This window comes from Dipodomys spectabilis, unplaced genomic scaffold (assembly GCF_019054845.1).
Source record: "Dipodomys spectabilis isolate Male_0828 unplaced genomic scaffold, ASM1905484v1 ptg000174l, whole genome shotgun sequence".
NCBI classification, from domain to species: domain Eukaryota; kingdom Metazoa; phylum Chordata; class Mammalia; order Rodentia; family Heteromyidae; genus Dipodomys; species Dipodomys spectabilis.
Genome location: NW_024870851.1, coordinates 6,470,094 through 6,483,251, shown reverse-complemented (window position 1 = coordinate 6,483,251; position 13,158 = coordinate 6,470,094). Strand labels below are relative to the sequence as shown.

The window sequence follows — 13,158 nt, the reverse complement described above, 5'->3', positions numbered from 1 at the left end:
GCCCGGGCTGGCTTTGAACCACAGATCTTAGCCTCCTGAGTAGCTAAGATTACAAGCATGAGCCACCAGCACCCAACTCAAAAGTTTTATTCCAAAATCTAGTTTTAAACATTCTGGCTGGGAAAATAGCTCATGCCTATATTTCAGCTACTTGGGATATGGAGTTCAATAGGATCATGGTTTAAGACCAGTTCCATGGTTCAAAGCCAGCCCATACAATAAAGTCAACAAGATTCCATCTCCACAAATGCAGAGCTGGTTGTGTAGCTCAAGTGGTAGAGCACCAACTAAGTAAGCAAGCTGAACAAATATAAGACCCTGAGTTCAATCATCAGTACTGTTCCTTCCCAGGGAGAACAAAAAGGCAGATTAAGTCTCATTTCAAAATTAGTTCATTCAAGGAGAGATTCTAATTTTCTGTAACAGGGATCACCCTTATAGGTCTTTGGCAGGAAAACTGTAAATTTCCTTTACTGTTTGCCCTGAATAAACACCTAATACAAGACATGCAAGCAAATCTCCAACTCCCCCTTTTTTTTTTATTGTGAAAATACCATTCAGAGGGGTTACAATTACATGAGCAAGGTAATGAGTACATTTCTTATCAAACATTGCTGCCTCCTCCTTTGTTTCTCCTTACCATCCTTTCCCATCTCCCTCCACCCCATCATCCCCCCACCCTGCGCCAAAGCTGTAAAGTTAGTTTTTCGACGTAACGTCCACCTGTATCCCTATTTACTCCCCTTCTTATTAAGGCTAGTGGAGTGAGTCTGGTGTATTACAGGTGGGAAGTAAGCAGCTCCAGACATCAGCTTCCCATGGCTGCTCATTACTACCTAGTTAGTGTGCCCCACCCTCTTTGTCTACAAGCAGCGATGATGAAGGCATGCTTCTTGTTTGCTAACTGCCTTGTCAACTATTTATCCTGTACTTAGAATGACAGGCTCTGCCACTCATTTCAACAGAGTCTTGTAGGGTTGATTCCATTTGAATGTCCTGTTCCAATCAGAAGAATTTACACAATATAATCATTCCAAAGATGTGGTGTGTCACCTAAGAGGGTACAACCTTAGTACACTTACTTTTATTCCTAACGATTAAGTCAGGCTTTAGAAAACCAAGCCATCCGGGGCCCTAGAATGAATCATCAGAGCATCAAATGTCCACTCCTTCCAGGGAAAAGGCTGGCACTCACCTTTACATTTGGTCTGGAAGGATAGCAAAAGGTCACATTGTGGAATTCAATTTCACCCTTGATTCGATCCAGCTTGTAACCATCCTCTGACATGCAGTCAATGGTGGGTTTCTGAGCGGAATAGTGAAGACATAACAAGCATACATGTTACATGTAATTTTCTGATCATCTTAGTGTGACTTAACTCATAAAACAGAACAGCTAGGTAAAACTTCACAGAGGTATTCTACAGATAGCATGCTTCTGCCTTAAATATTTATGAATAAGTGATAACAATCACTATTACTTATTGAAATATTAGTGAGATATTACATTACCATATATTGTTACAAAGTATGTTATACTAATGTAATAAATAGATATCTTTATTCAATTACTAGTGTTTATCTAGTTGTAACTATGAGATTATGTACATCAGTATTATATAATCGTTTCTACAAATGTAGTAATAAAAAGTTATTGATATATAATATATAACATCAATATATACTATGACTAACGTTTACTATAATACATTATATTACATTAGCCATGTTACTAGATAGTGCTATGTATAAGTATTTTTAATGTGCTTTTTTCATTTACATAGTCACCATAATATAACTGGAAAGATGATATGCTTATTTCTCAGATAAGGAGGTGGAAGGATCCCAGATTATTTCATACCTAAGATCATACAACCAGTCCACCAAACTAGGCTATATGTGAATAACCATTGCAGAAGATTAAGTGTATATAAACAGTGCCATAAAATACTGTCAGCTTGCCCTTTATATCCTGAAATTTCACTTCTATTGATAGCAGTGAACCTAATCTAAAATTCAGCCATTTTGGCTAAATAGACAAGAGCAAGAACTCCTGCTATCAGAATACTTCAGATCAAACTTTTTCTCTATCAAGCAACCAGTAATAGAAAATCATCAGCACTGAAGGTATGGTGTAATCTACTTTCTTCCTCTTGAGTATCTAATAAAGATCGTAAAATCATTCTTAATGCCTTCATTTGTGCTACGGGTCCTTTTACAGTCATAACTTCCTTTGAGCATATAACAACCTGTAGAACATGGTAGTATTCAAACAGATCAACATCTTTATGAAACTTCCAATAATCTGGCTCTACCAAAGCATATAGAAAGCAGGTTTTTCCAAGTTAGAATTACCATTATCAAGAAACTAACAATAACGAATGCTGACCAGGAAGGGGTAACAGATTAAGATGCATTGTATACATACACTGCTCTGCTAAATGGAAAAAATCAAAAATATCCTACCAAAACAAAAAGAGTAGCTTCTTCATATACATTAAACCTCATTGTTTAGCAAAACACAATTGTAGTTCAGGACATCCATGAGCACCTATAATTTCCAGGGCTTCTGAACATTTTTCCAGAGGAAAAACATCAAGTTTTCACCTTCTCCCTGTTTTCAGATTGGAGATCCTACCTTTGTTTCCAATATGCTTTCATAGACTAACCAGTAAAATCCTAGCCAAGCTACCAAGATCCTGCAAAAACTGATAAAGATTTTAAGGTATATTAAGAAGATGAACTAGCCAAGCATGGTATTTCACATTTGTAATCCAAACTTAAGCAGGCAGAGGCAGGAGAATAATCAATTTAAGGACAGCCTGCTATATATAAAGTGACCCTGTCAAAAAAAAAATGCCAACAAAGCCAAAAGATAACCCAATTGAATGAACTTGGTCTTGGCCTGAAAGCCTGAACTTTCCAGTCCCTCCAGCTTTAGCCCCTTGCTCCTTCTGCCTTTTCTTCAGCTACTTCAGTTCACCAAGTCCTTTCCCTACCTTAGAGGTATGTCTTTCAAGGATTCCCTCCTGTCCTTATTTACCATGCACCCAACTAAAAGATTCTTCCCTTCTCCGCAGTCACATTGCTTTGTTTTAGAGACTACATTGGACTGAGCATGACAGGACATGATGTTGGAATCTGCTCACTTCTTTACCACTGACTCCCACTATGACTCCCAATGGGACATTATCGTCCCAGTTCACTGTTGCATTACTAGCTCTAAGTATTGCTTCTGCCTTACACTAGCACTTAATGATTGTGCATTTTTATGCACTTAAGTCAGCTCCTCATATAACATATATTATATATAAAATATATATAGCTCCTTACATAAAGATAATATAATATATAATATCATAAATAATATTATCTTTACAAATACATGTCTTGCTGGGAGCCAGTGGCTCCCACCTATAATCCTAGCTATCAGGAGGCTGAGGTCTGAGGATCACAGTTCAAAGCCAGTCTGGGCAAGAAAGTTCATGAGACTTTTATCTACAATAAAGCACCAAAAAAGCTGGAAGTAAGGCTATGGCTCAGGTGAGAAAAAAAAAAGTTCAATGACAGCATTCAGACCTCCCCACCCAAAGAACTATTGCCTTACGGATTCATTTCTACCCCACCTTGTTAGTGGCTTCACTTCTGGCTTTAACATACCCTGTCTATTGTCTCAAAGATGCTGTCAGCTGCACCACGTCCAGTGGCAAACGCTTCCAAGCAAGAAGAGGCCTGGCCAAAATTTATAGCTCCTACTATGATGCTGAGGAAAACCTGAAATGAAAAGAGATACGGTTTTCAGGCATTTTCATCAGTCTGTAAATACACAATGCTCCCAAACCATCCTTGTAAATAAGTGAACTCAGAAATTTCTCAGACGCTTTCTTCCAAAGAAGTTTGAAAGTTAAAGTATTGCATTTATCCTGCAAAGTATTTCTTCATAGAAATGAATTCTTTTTTTTTGTTGTTGTTACTGCATACCTTCTACAAAGGAATAGAGATAAGAAATATAAGCAGGAGTATATCCATACAAAAGGGTAGAATCACAATGTAATATTTCAATTTGTTATAAAATTAGCCTTGTCGTGGTTTTCTGACTAAAGGGTAACCTAAATAATAACAACAGGCCAGGTAACAGGATTCAAGCCTGTAATCCTAGCTACTTACGAAGCTGAGATCTTCAGATCTCAGATTCAAGCCAACCTGGGCATGAAAATCTGTGAGACTCGCATCTCTGATTAACCATCATAAAACCAGAAGTGAAGCTGTGTATCAAAGAGGTGGAGCACTAGTCTTGAGTTAAAAAGCTCAGGGATAGTGCCCAGGGCCCTGAGTTCAAGCCCTGCAACTGGCAGACGAAGAAGAAGAAGAAAAGAGAAGAAAGAAGAAGAAGAAGAAGAAGAAGGAGGAGGAGGAGGAGGAGGAGGAGGAGGAGGAGGAGGAGGAGGAGGAGGAGGAGGAGGAGGAGGAGGAGGAGGAGGAGGAGGAGGAGGAGGAGGAGGAGGAGGAGGAGGAGGAGGAAGAAGAAGAAGAAGAAGAAGAAGAAGAAGAAGAAGAAGAAGAAAGAGAGGAGGAAGTTGTTTAAGAAGAAGAACAACAACAGCAAAAACAATAATAATAATTAGTAATAACAATATAATAATGGCACAAAGGTCAGGTTGACTATTCTAGAGGTTGGTATATGCAAAACCAATCTGCTCTTAACACTACCAGCATACTAACTGTACTACAATCATTACTGCTAAAATACTACTGGTGGCAATAAAAAGACATGCTTTAAATGCTTGATCTCTAGTACTTGGATTAATCTTTGAAACAACCAAGGAACTGATATTTCCCTAATTAGTAGATCAGTATTTAAACAAAGGCACTTGGCTGTCTTTCTGTTTAGCTCCCAACTCCTGTGTGTTAGCTGGGTAAAAGTAGAGAGATGGGTTCCTGAGCTGAGCTGGAGAAGCTGTAGCTGATGAATACAGCCATCTCATGACCAGATGTTCCTCCTCTTCTTATCAGCACTGCTCTTAACGGTGAGGAAGAGGCTTTGGCACAAGTTTCTATGTTAACCTGCAGGAGGAATTCTCTCTGGAGGATGTTAGGGGAGGTGTGAGGATGACAAGACAGACATAAGGACATGCCCAATACCATCACAGTAGCCAGTAGCATTTTCACTCTACTATCACATCCTTTAGCCTTGTGGAAGTGTAGTCTGAGGAGAGAAGCTACTGTGGAATTGTCCATCTTTGTGTATGCTAGATTTGAGTAAAGAGGGCCTGTGTCGCTTAGAAGACAAATCTGGAAGCAAAAAGCTGTGGATAATAGATCAGGTCTAGAGTCACAGAGACATGAGTTCAACTTGTCATAGATAACTTAACCTCATGACCTCCTCTTCATTTTTGAAGTGGTCATCTAATGATATCAATTATAGAATGAGGTTGTGAGTGCTACATATGGTAATTACACTAAATGGGTCTTTCAGTGTTTGACTTCTTACATACGGTGGGTAAAGTTTTCCTTCTATACTGTCCTTATTTTTTATTACTAGAGGTGGAAAATTAAGAGAAGTATGAAAGGACAGCTTTTCACCCAGCCAGTTCTCTTTCATCTTTTCTGAATAGACCACACATTTGGTTCCTTGTCTGTAAGTGATACTGATTATTGTCATTTATGAGAGCTTCTTACCATTTTTGCCCAATTGCTATGTAGTCAGTAATGATTCTGTGTATTACAGAGTGTGCTAAACAAACCAAATTGTTAATTAGTTTGGTGGATTAAAACATTCAGTTCAGCTTAGGCACAGTTAGCCTTCATAGTTTGCTGTTTAGAAATATAGCCAAGAATTCTGTGTATATGTGAGAGAAAGAAAGAAAGAGAAATCGGGATAGAGAGGCAGAGAGAGAGAGAAAGAGAGAGAGGGGCAGGGATACAAACATAAAAGAGAGAGAAATAGGGATACAGAAAGAGAGGGAGAAAGACACACAGAGAGAAAAATAAAGAGAAAGAATATTATGCCATTGAAGGATGTCTCCTCTTTACAAAAAAAAGCCCTTGTTAAGGTGGGGTGTAAGCAGAGAACCATAACAAAGAGATTAAGAGGATAATAATTGATGATTATAATGTTCTAGGCATGTTGTACACCATGTCCATAAATAGTAAGTACTGAAGAAATATCCACTGAAATGTGAAAATCTTTACAGAAGATATAGAGGAGCCCATAGTCTAACTCGCTGATAGATGAAAACCATTAAATTGGATTCTCCCATGTGAGAGTCACCAAAGGGTTTTTATTCAGTGCGTCCAACTGAAATTGTGTATCATTTAATTTTCAGTTTACTGTTTCATTTCCTCCTCTGAAGGTTGTTCATGCATTGTTCTCCCTTCTCCTTATAGGCAAGAAATGAAAGGAAGGAAGGCTTTGCTCAGTAAATGTCTTTCTTACAAAGCGTGTAACTGAGACTAATGGCAAAACCTCTCGGGAGCAATTGGATGTTAAAGTCAGATTTCAGACTTCTCATGTTTAATTTTCCAATGTTCAAAACTATAAATTGTAGGGGAAGTGATCACCTTTTTTTTGTCAGTAGTGGGGCCTGAACTCTGGGCCTGGGCACTGTCCCTCAGCTCTTCAGCTCAAGGCTAGCGCTCTACCACTTGAGCCACAGCGCCACTTCCAGGTTTTTTCTGCTTATGTGGTGCTGAGGAATCAAACCCAGGGCCTCATGCATGCAAGGCAAGCGCTCCACCACTGAGCCACCTTCCCAGCCCATGATTAACTTTGGGTAATAGTAAAACTCTCCATACCACCCCTTTTTAAAGTATACATGTATATAAAACATGCATGCATTATTATATTTAATTTTTAAACAAAGTTCAAAGGCATGCCCGCAACTCATTCTGAAAGCACAAACTGAGCATTAAGTTATTTTTTGTGGGCTGGATGTGGTGATATACAACTATAATCCCAGTGATGTGAGAGTCAAAGATAAAAGAATTACAGTCCAAGACTGGTCCCTAGCCAAAGCAATAACCTATCTGAAAAATAAGCTAAAGCAAAAAGGATGGTAGATATGACTCAAATAGTAAAACACTTTTGTAGAAAGAATGAACTCTGAGTTCAAATCCCAATATTACTAAACACAAAGTATTCTGGTATCTCATAAAATAGTTTAAAATGGTTATAGTTTACCCAGTAGTAACAATTTCTATTTGCAAATCAAAACAGTATTCTGTTTTTCTTAGATCTAATGAAAACACTGGATCTTAAATTGGAAGCTTTCAGCTAGCAAATTTATGCCACACAGCTGTCGATATCTTTCACTGTTTGTCTATGTCACCCAGGATACTCAGCCGAAGCATTCTCTTCAAGAATCTGACATGGCAGGGCTTGGTGAGCATGCCCATAATCCCAGCTCTCAAGAGACTGAGGCAGGAGAAACAAGAGTTTTAGGCTATTATGGGTTGCAAAGGGAGACCCTGTCTGAAAAAAAATTATTTAATATAAATCTATTTCCTATGTCCTTGAAATAGCAAATGAAAAAATTATTTTTGATCTCCTTAACCTCATAGACCATCAGAAGGCAGAAAAGACTACAAGTGTCCTATGAGATACAAGTGCTCTGGAGGAAAAGCCCAGATGCCATGGAAGAGTATTGGGAGGCTAATGAACATGGAAGGGTGAAGTAGGAGGGTGTTATGGTACCATTCAGCTGCATGTGGAGGGGGCCACAACCAAGGAGGATAGGACTTGGCCAAGGGATTAGGAGAAGTTTCCTGGCTCTGGGTACACCTGGTGACCCTGCTATTTACTACCAAGTTTCCCCATCCTCCAGTCGAAATCGTATCACTATCTGCATTTACACAATTGTTTAACTATCGCTTGTCTTCTCTACCAAACTATAAACATCAGCACATTTCTTTTGCTCACTATTGAATCCCTGCATTTTGGATGCATCTGGAAACATGACATTCAATTGCATGAATAACTGAAAGGACTCTGACCATTAAAAGTATCTATGTCATTAGCAATCAATCATATGGCATAGCACAACTGAGTAGGAAAGTAAGCTTATATTACCTATTCAGTGGAAGGTCTGACTGACTTTAGGCTGCAGCAACTCATTACACTTCATAAACACGTTCATTAGGCAATGTCCTACATGATTGTTAAGCTGGGTTATGTAACCCATGTATGTTTAGCTGAGAGATCTCTGACTTTCCATTCTTATGGTATATTATCTTTCAGGATCTACTGAAAAATTAGTGTCTTGTAGTTAAAAATAATATAGATCTTCAGTGAATTGGAAATCATCAAATTGCTGGTCTCATCCAGTTAGGTCTTCACCACAAATGGACTCCATCAAATCATTGATACTGACTTTCCTCTAACACTAGGCAAGAAGCCTCATGTGGAATCCTCTTCTGAGATCCAGAAAGAAATGTTACATGTAGTCAGGAAGATCTAAGTACCTGGACAAGTGTTCCTGGTGTGTATTCCTCTTCATCCAGGACAAGTTTGGAGCCATACCAGAAAGCCAGTGCATAACACAAGAAGATGAGACACCACATGTACCCTGTAAAGAAGCCTATCACCATCCCTTTCCTAACTCCCCAGGTCTGGGCAAACACTAGATTCTTCTCATACCTGTGAAGAGAAAACATTTGAGACAAATCCAATATCATTTGAGCAGTTCAAGTTAAGATGTTTAAATAGCCACAGTGCAGTGGTTTTACTCAATAATTCCAAAGTCACTCCAAACACAAGGCAGCCTTTGAGATATGAATCCACAATAACCTCTGTCTAGTATTTGTTTGAACCTGACAATGGAATGTTGACAAAAGTCTTAGTTATACAAGTATCATAAATTGACCACAGCTTGTATGAGTGTAACAGTGGAGCAACTCTGCCTCCAGAAAATTTAATTTTTCACATTAATATCTGCACATAAGGGATCTAGGACTAGTTGTTTGTTTCTATTATATGACATACCATTTTCTATCAGAAAATAATGCAACTGTCTTCAAATAAGCAAGTCAGATTATCTGGGTATTTCTAGCATTCATACCAACTCATCTACATCAGCCCACCCACCCACTCTGGGGAGTTGTTGGATCATAGAGTAGTTCTAGTTGTTAATTTTGGAGCAATGTCCATGCTGTTTTCCATAATTTCTGTCTAATTTACATTCCCACTAACGATGTAGAAAGGTTCCCTTTCCTCTACATCCTTATGAGCATTTGCTATCATTTGCCTTCTTCCTAATAATCATTCTTTCTAAGGTAAGGTGGCTTTGCATTGTGATTTTGGCTTGCATTTCCCTGATGATGAGTGATGTTGAGCAATTTTTCTTATACTTGCTGACCACTTGTGTATCTTCTTTTCTGAAACATAGGTCTAATTGCCTATATTTAGATTATTTGGGTGTGGTTTTTTGTTTTGGAGATTTTATTTATTTATTTATTTTTATTTTATTTATTTTGCTGTTGTGTGCTTTAAGTTCCCTATATATTCTTCATATCAACCCTTTGCCAAATACAGTTTTTATATGTTTTCTTCCATGCTATAGCTTCTGTTCTTACTCTGTTGGTTGTTTCCTTTTCTGTGTAGTAGCTTTTTAGTTTGGTATGATCCTATTAGTCTATTTCTGCCTTTTGTTTCCTGTGCTTTTGGGGTCTTATCCAAACAAATACGTTCACAACCTAATGTCCCAGAGCATTTCCCCTTTATTTTCTTCTAGTTGTTTATAGTCTTCTGTTTTAGATGTAAACCTTTAACTTAAAATAAGTTGGATTTTGTATATGGAGTGAAGTAAGGATATAATTTTATTCTTCTGTATGTGGACATCCAATTTTCTCAACACCATTCATCAAAGAGACTATCTTTTCCTCATTGTGTAATCTTGGCATCCTAGCCAAAAAACCAACTGATTAAAAAGGTGTGAATTTCTTTCTAGACTCTATTTTCTTTTCTCCATTTGTTCATTTTTCTGTTTTTATGCCTGAATGCTGTTTTGATTGCTATAGAAATCTATGTAGTAAATTTTGAGATAGACTGTAAAATTCTTCCAACTTTCTTCCTGTTGTTCAGGATTGCTTTTGCTATTTGGGGTCATCTGTAATTGCATAAAAGTGTCAGGATTTTTTTCCTATTTCTATGGAAAATATCAGAATTTTGGTAAAGACTGCATTGAGCATGTAGATTGTTTTGTTGAACATTGAAATTTTAATAAGTTCATTTTTTAAAAAATCATAAATACAAGGTATCTTTCTATTCATTTGTGTCCTCTTCAACTTTGTCCATGAATGTTTTGTACCTGAAGTATACAGGTAGTCTTTCTCCTCCTTGGTTAAATTTGTTCCTAAGTGTTCGTGAATCTATTGTAAATATGATTATTTTCTTGATTTCTTTATCTGATAGCTCATCTTTAGTGAATAGTAATGCTACTAATTTCTCTGTATTGATTTTGTATCATGGACCTTTGCTGAATTTATTACATATTATATATCATTGGTAAAATCTTCAAGGTTTTTATATGCAATATGCTACTTGAAAGCAGAGACTATTTAACTTCTTACCATCTGACTTAAATGCCTTCATTGCTTTCTCTTGACTGGTTGTTCAGTCAGACTTGCAGTCCTATTCTGAGTAGAAGTGGCAAGAGTGGCTGAACCTGTGTTTTTCCTAATCATAGAGAAAACACTTTCACACTGATTAGTCTAATTATCTGTATGATAGTCATATATACACTATAAATAGTCTTTATTGTATTAAGATATATTCCTTTATATCTAATGTGTTCAGAGTTTGCATCATGCATGGATGTTGAATTTTGTTGAATACAATTTCAGCATCTGTTGAGATGATCATCGAGTTTTGTGATGTCTTTATCTGATTTGGGAACAGGATTGCTGGTATTATAAGTTTTTCCTTGTTTGTTTTGTCATTTGTTTTTGCAGTGATGAAGATCAAACCAAGGGCATGTTAGGCATGCACACTTGACAACTAAACTATATCTTTATCCTTAAAATGAATTTGAAGATCCTCTCCTCTTCAATCTTCTGGGAAGAATTTTTTAAGAATTCCTACTAATTCTTCTTTAAAAGTTTAGTAGAGCTCAGCAATAAAGCCTGTGGGTCCTGAGCTTTTCTTTGATAAGAGACTTTGCTTACTGATCCTCTTCTTACTATTTTTCTGTTCAGCTTTTCTATTTTTTCCTTATTCTGTCTTGGTAGGTTGCATGTTTCTAGAAAATTACCCAAATATAGCTATTTAATTTGTTGACATATAATTGAAAACAGTAGTCACTTTTGATCATTTGCATTTCTGTGTTATCTGTTGTAGTGCCTATAGAGGTTTAACTTTAATAGCAGCAACCAATTTTAAAAATAGGCATGAGGTATAATATGTGAGCAGATATATTAACAGAGTTTGAAACAAATGTCTAACCTATATTAGTTTTCTAAAATGCACAAACTGCAATATCTTCAAAAACCCATGGCTTAAGTCTTGGACTTCTTGTAGTACTTTGAGCAATCCAAATTACTCTATTTGGTCATCTTTTGAGCAATGCTCACTCTATAAACCATGAGGGGCAAAATGAGGAAAAGTCAGAGAATTATGCTGGTTGGAGAAATCCAGAAAAGTGACATTCCATTTAACTAACCTTCTAACCTCTTTTTGTTCACCACCAAAAGCAGCCACTGTTCGTATAGATGAAATAACTTCATCAGCTATAGATCCTGCTTTAGCATAGGCCTTCAACTCAAGGTCTGTGAATTTAGACACACTCTAAAATCAAGAAAAAGAAAAGAAAATGTTTTAGGTCAGGCAGTCTGTCATTCAGTGATTCATTTAACAGAAGTAAGGATGTGGCATGGTTTGATGTAACAATAGATTCTTACTGTAATACCAGAGGGGGAGGGGAAATCGTTCAAGTTTGATCATGTTCAGTCTAATTCATGGTGTTTGTTTATTAATATATCAAAATGACTCCAATGAGAGTCTCAAAACTTTTCACACAGCAAGTCCCTGATAGGTCATTCTATAACACTGAAGTGTTTGTGTAGAATGAGGTTCCCAAGTCAAATTAGGTCCTATTGCATTACTATCAGCCAGGAGTTACTATAAAATCTGTAGCCGAACACCAGAGACCAGGACTGGAGGCCCATGTAAGCAGTATAGTTGGAGTATAGTTGAGAAAGAAGATCAGGATATGCAGAAGCACAATTTAGCAGGTAATAGTTCCAAAGGAGAAACCATTAGGTAAATATTCTGTCCCTTTGACTCAACTGTTGAAGTTTAATCTAATTTTATTATGTGAAAAGACAAGACTTTTTTGCCCAACAGTGAACAAGTTATTTTTTCTAAAACTAGACTTGGATTTTTTAATATTTAAATATTTTTCATACAGTCCAAAAATTCATATGGAACAACAAAAGACCTAGAATAGCCAAAACAATTCTAGGGAATAAAAACAACATGGGAGGGATATTCATGCTGAACTTCAAACTCTAATATAGAGCCATAATAACAAAGACGGCATGGTACTGGCACAAGACCCAAAGACCAATGGAATAGAATAGAAGATCCAGAAATAAATCCACATGCCTATAGTCAGCTGATATTTGACAAAGGAGCGAAAGACATACAATGGAAGAAACACAGCCTCTTCAACCACTGGTGCTGGGAAAACTGGGCGGCCACATGCAGAAGACTAAAAGTGGACCCCAGCCTATGCACCAACATCAACTCAAAATGGATTAAAGACCTTAACATTAAACCTGAATCTCTGAAAATACTGCAGGACAGAGTAGGAGAGACACTTGAACTTATAGGCACAGGAAGGAACTTCCTGAACAGAGTCCCAGGGTCACAACAAATTGGAGAGAGACTTGACAAATGGGACTACCTTAAAATAAAAAGCTTCTGCACAGCTAAATCTATCGCAACCAAGCTAGAAAGACAACCAACTAATTGGGAAAAAAATATTTACCAGCAATATATCAGACAAGGTATATACAGGGAACTCAAGAAACTAATCCTTCCCAAACCTAACAAACCAACTACTAAATGGGCAAGGGAACTAAAGACAGACTTCTCAGATGAAGAGATAAAAATGGCAAAGAAACACATGAGGAAATGTTCATCATCCCTGGTGGTGAAGGAAA

General features: G+C 37.3%; 1 protein-coding gene across 3 annotated transcripts in view; it reads right to left on the bottom strand.

Annotated features, from left to right (window-relative positions):
• The window catches only part of Abcb11 (ATP binding cassette subfamily B member 11), a 74,407-nt gene that overhangs the window by 40,142 nt on the left and 21,107 nt on the right, over nucleotides 1-13,158 (bottom strand). For all 3 annotated transcript variants that reach the window (XM_042694162.1, XM_042694161.1, XM_042694163.1), the window contains exons 8-11: nucleotides 11,655-11,779; nucleotides 8,461-8,635; nucleotides 3,661-3,774; nucleotides 1,196-1,306 (exon numbers count right to left, since the gene is read on the bottom strand). In XM_042694162.1, coding sequence (XP_042550096.1) covers nucleotides 1,196-1,306; nucleotides 3,661-3,774; nucleotides 8,461-8,635; nucleotides 11,655-11,779 — 525 coding nt within the window. The remainder of the gene's footprint in view (nucleotides 1-1,195; nucleotides 1,307-3,660; nucleotides 3,775-8,460; nucleotides 8,636-11,654; nucleotides 11,780-13,158) is intronic.